The sequence below is a fragment of the Penaeus monodon genome, chromosome 19 (assembly GCF_015228065.2).
Source record: "Penaeus monodon isolate SGIC_2016 chromosome 19, NSTDA_Pmon_1, whole genome shotgun sequence".
NCBI lineage: Eukaryota > Metazoa > Arthropoda > Malacostraca > Decapoda > Penaeidae > Penaeus > Penaeus monodon.
Window position 1 is genome coordinate 17,226,564 of NC_051404.1, and position 1,610 is coordinate 17,228,173.

Consider the following 1,610-nt stretch of genomic DNA (forward strand, 5'->3'; position numbering starts at 1 on the left):
TGCCAGACACAGTGGCTCAAATATCCCCAAATGTGAGTGCCAAAATTCCCCATTTTGGACAAAATTTCCCCTATTTCAAAAAGTTTTGCTTGCATTGATTTTTTAATTCGAGTTATAGCTAAAAATACAATTTTCTTTTAACTTATAGTATGGACAATAGGATACTGGCATAGGTAACTGAAAGATTCAATTGTATTCACGCTGGACACACACTTTTAATCTGAAAGATTATAAAACAATAATGAAAACAAAAAATAGTACACTTTTCAAAACTGATCATAACTTTAAACTAAAATGGTGCATTGGTTTGTTAAACTTAAGCCTGTATTATCTGTCTGAATCACTCTGAATCATAGTACATATCAGAGGTCATACGTTGAAGAAGGGCGTTACTTACAGGGAAACTAAAACAAAAATCTTCTTTCAGGTATCGCCTAGAATGGAGCAATGCAACCAATGTTTTAGTGGAAAGTGAATTTCTCTGCTTGGTCTTCATGTTTTTAATTGCTGAAAAGATTCTTTCAGCAGCTGCACTTGAATGTGGTAGACCAAATACAGAATAAATGAAATAAGACAACTGAGGGAACATTTGTGATCCATCTCCTTTTTTCATCTCCGCAATGGTTTGCCAGAGTCTTTCTGTGTCAATACTATCATCTACTTCAAGGTCTGTATTCCTAAGTAGTCTCCATTCATTATCTATCTCGTCAACTTATTTTCTTCAATGATTCCTGGAAGTAAGCTGACTAGTGGTGCAATGGATGGTTCACTTTTTTCAGCACTATTTGGATTCAGTGAGCCTCAGGTGTTTAAACACTGTATTTCTGAAGGGAAAACTTTTAAAATTTTGACTCACTCTCAACCAGAAAGTTTAAACAACGCTTTAGAAACTCCACATTTGGCAGAGACAAGCCATGAGTGTTTTGAGCAATATCTGCTGTTACTTTACCTCCCAAGTAAATCTCATCTAGAGGTAGAAAGTGTGAGGGGTTTCTGTACTGAACATCTTGAATTGGAGTGTTCTGTAGATGATCCCTTCTTATGTAACAATCCATAATGGTCCTACACACAACAGACACTGAGTCATAGATCAAGTGAATCTTTGGCCTCTCAGACTACATCATCTTGTTTAGGTCAGTAAAAAAAAAGGTAAAATGAATTCTAGAAATTGAAGATACAGCTTATTTGAAGGGCCTTTCAAGCAATGCAAGATCTCTTCTGCTGCCACAATTCTCTCTGATAGTGCAGCATCAGTGAAATAAAGTATTAATGCATCATACTGTTCTAGAACCCGACACACTACAGCCTGAAGGGACAGCCAGCAAGTCTGACTAGGATGCAACAATTTGTGTGGCTTAACCTTCACAAAATCTTGGAATTCCTTCACCTCTGATAACCTCTTAGGACTTGACATAAAGTAATTATATACATCCCTTGCCAGCTGCTCAACTGCCCTTGGGAAGAGTCATGCAAGCATATGAGGCACACACTTAAATGAATGACAGATGCATTTCATAATGAACAGATTAGGAACACCAGTCACAAGGCGAGAAGACAGGGAATTATGAGCTCCCATCATAGCGTTAGCGCCATCTGATGCAAAGCCTATC

At 37.5% G+C, this 1,610-nt stretch overlaps 1 protein-coding gene across 1 annotated transcript in view; it reads right to left on the reverse strand.

Annotated features, from left to right (window-relative positions):
* Positions 1–44: 44 nt before the first annotated feature.
* Positions 45–1,610, reverse strand: part of LOC119585345 — a 10,941-nt gene continuing 9,375 nt past the window's right edge. Inside the window, exons 3-5 of the mRNA XM_037934017.1 lie at positions 1,179–1,454; positions 857–1,062; positions 45–639 (exon numbers count right to left, since the gene is read on the reverse strand). Of these exons, the coding sequence (XP_037789945.1) occupies positions 341–639; positions 857–1,062; positions 1,179–1,454 (781 nt within the window). The 3' untranslated portion in view covers positions 45–340. The remainder of the gene's footprint in view (positions 640–856; positions 1,063–1,178; positions 1,455–1,610) is intronic.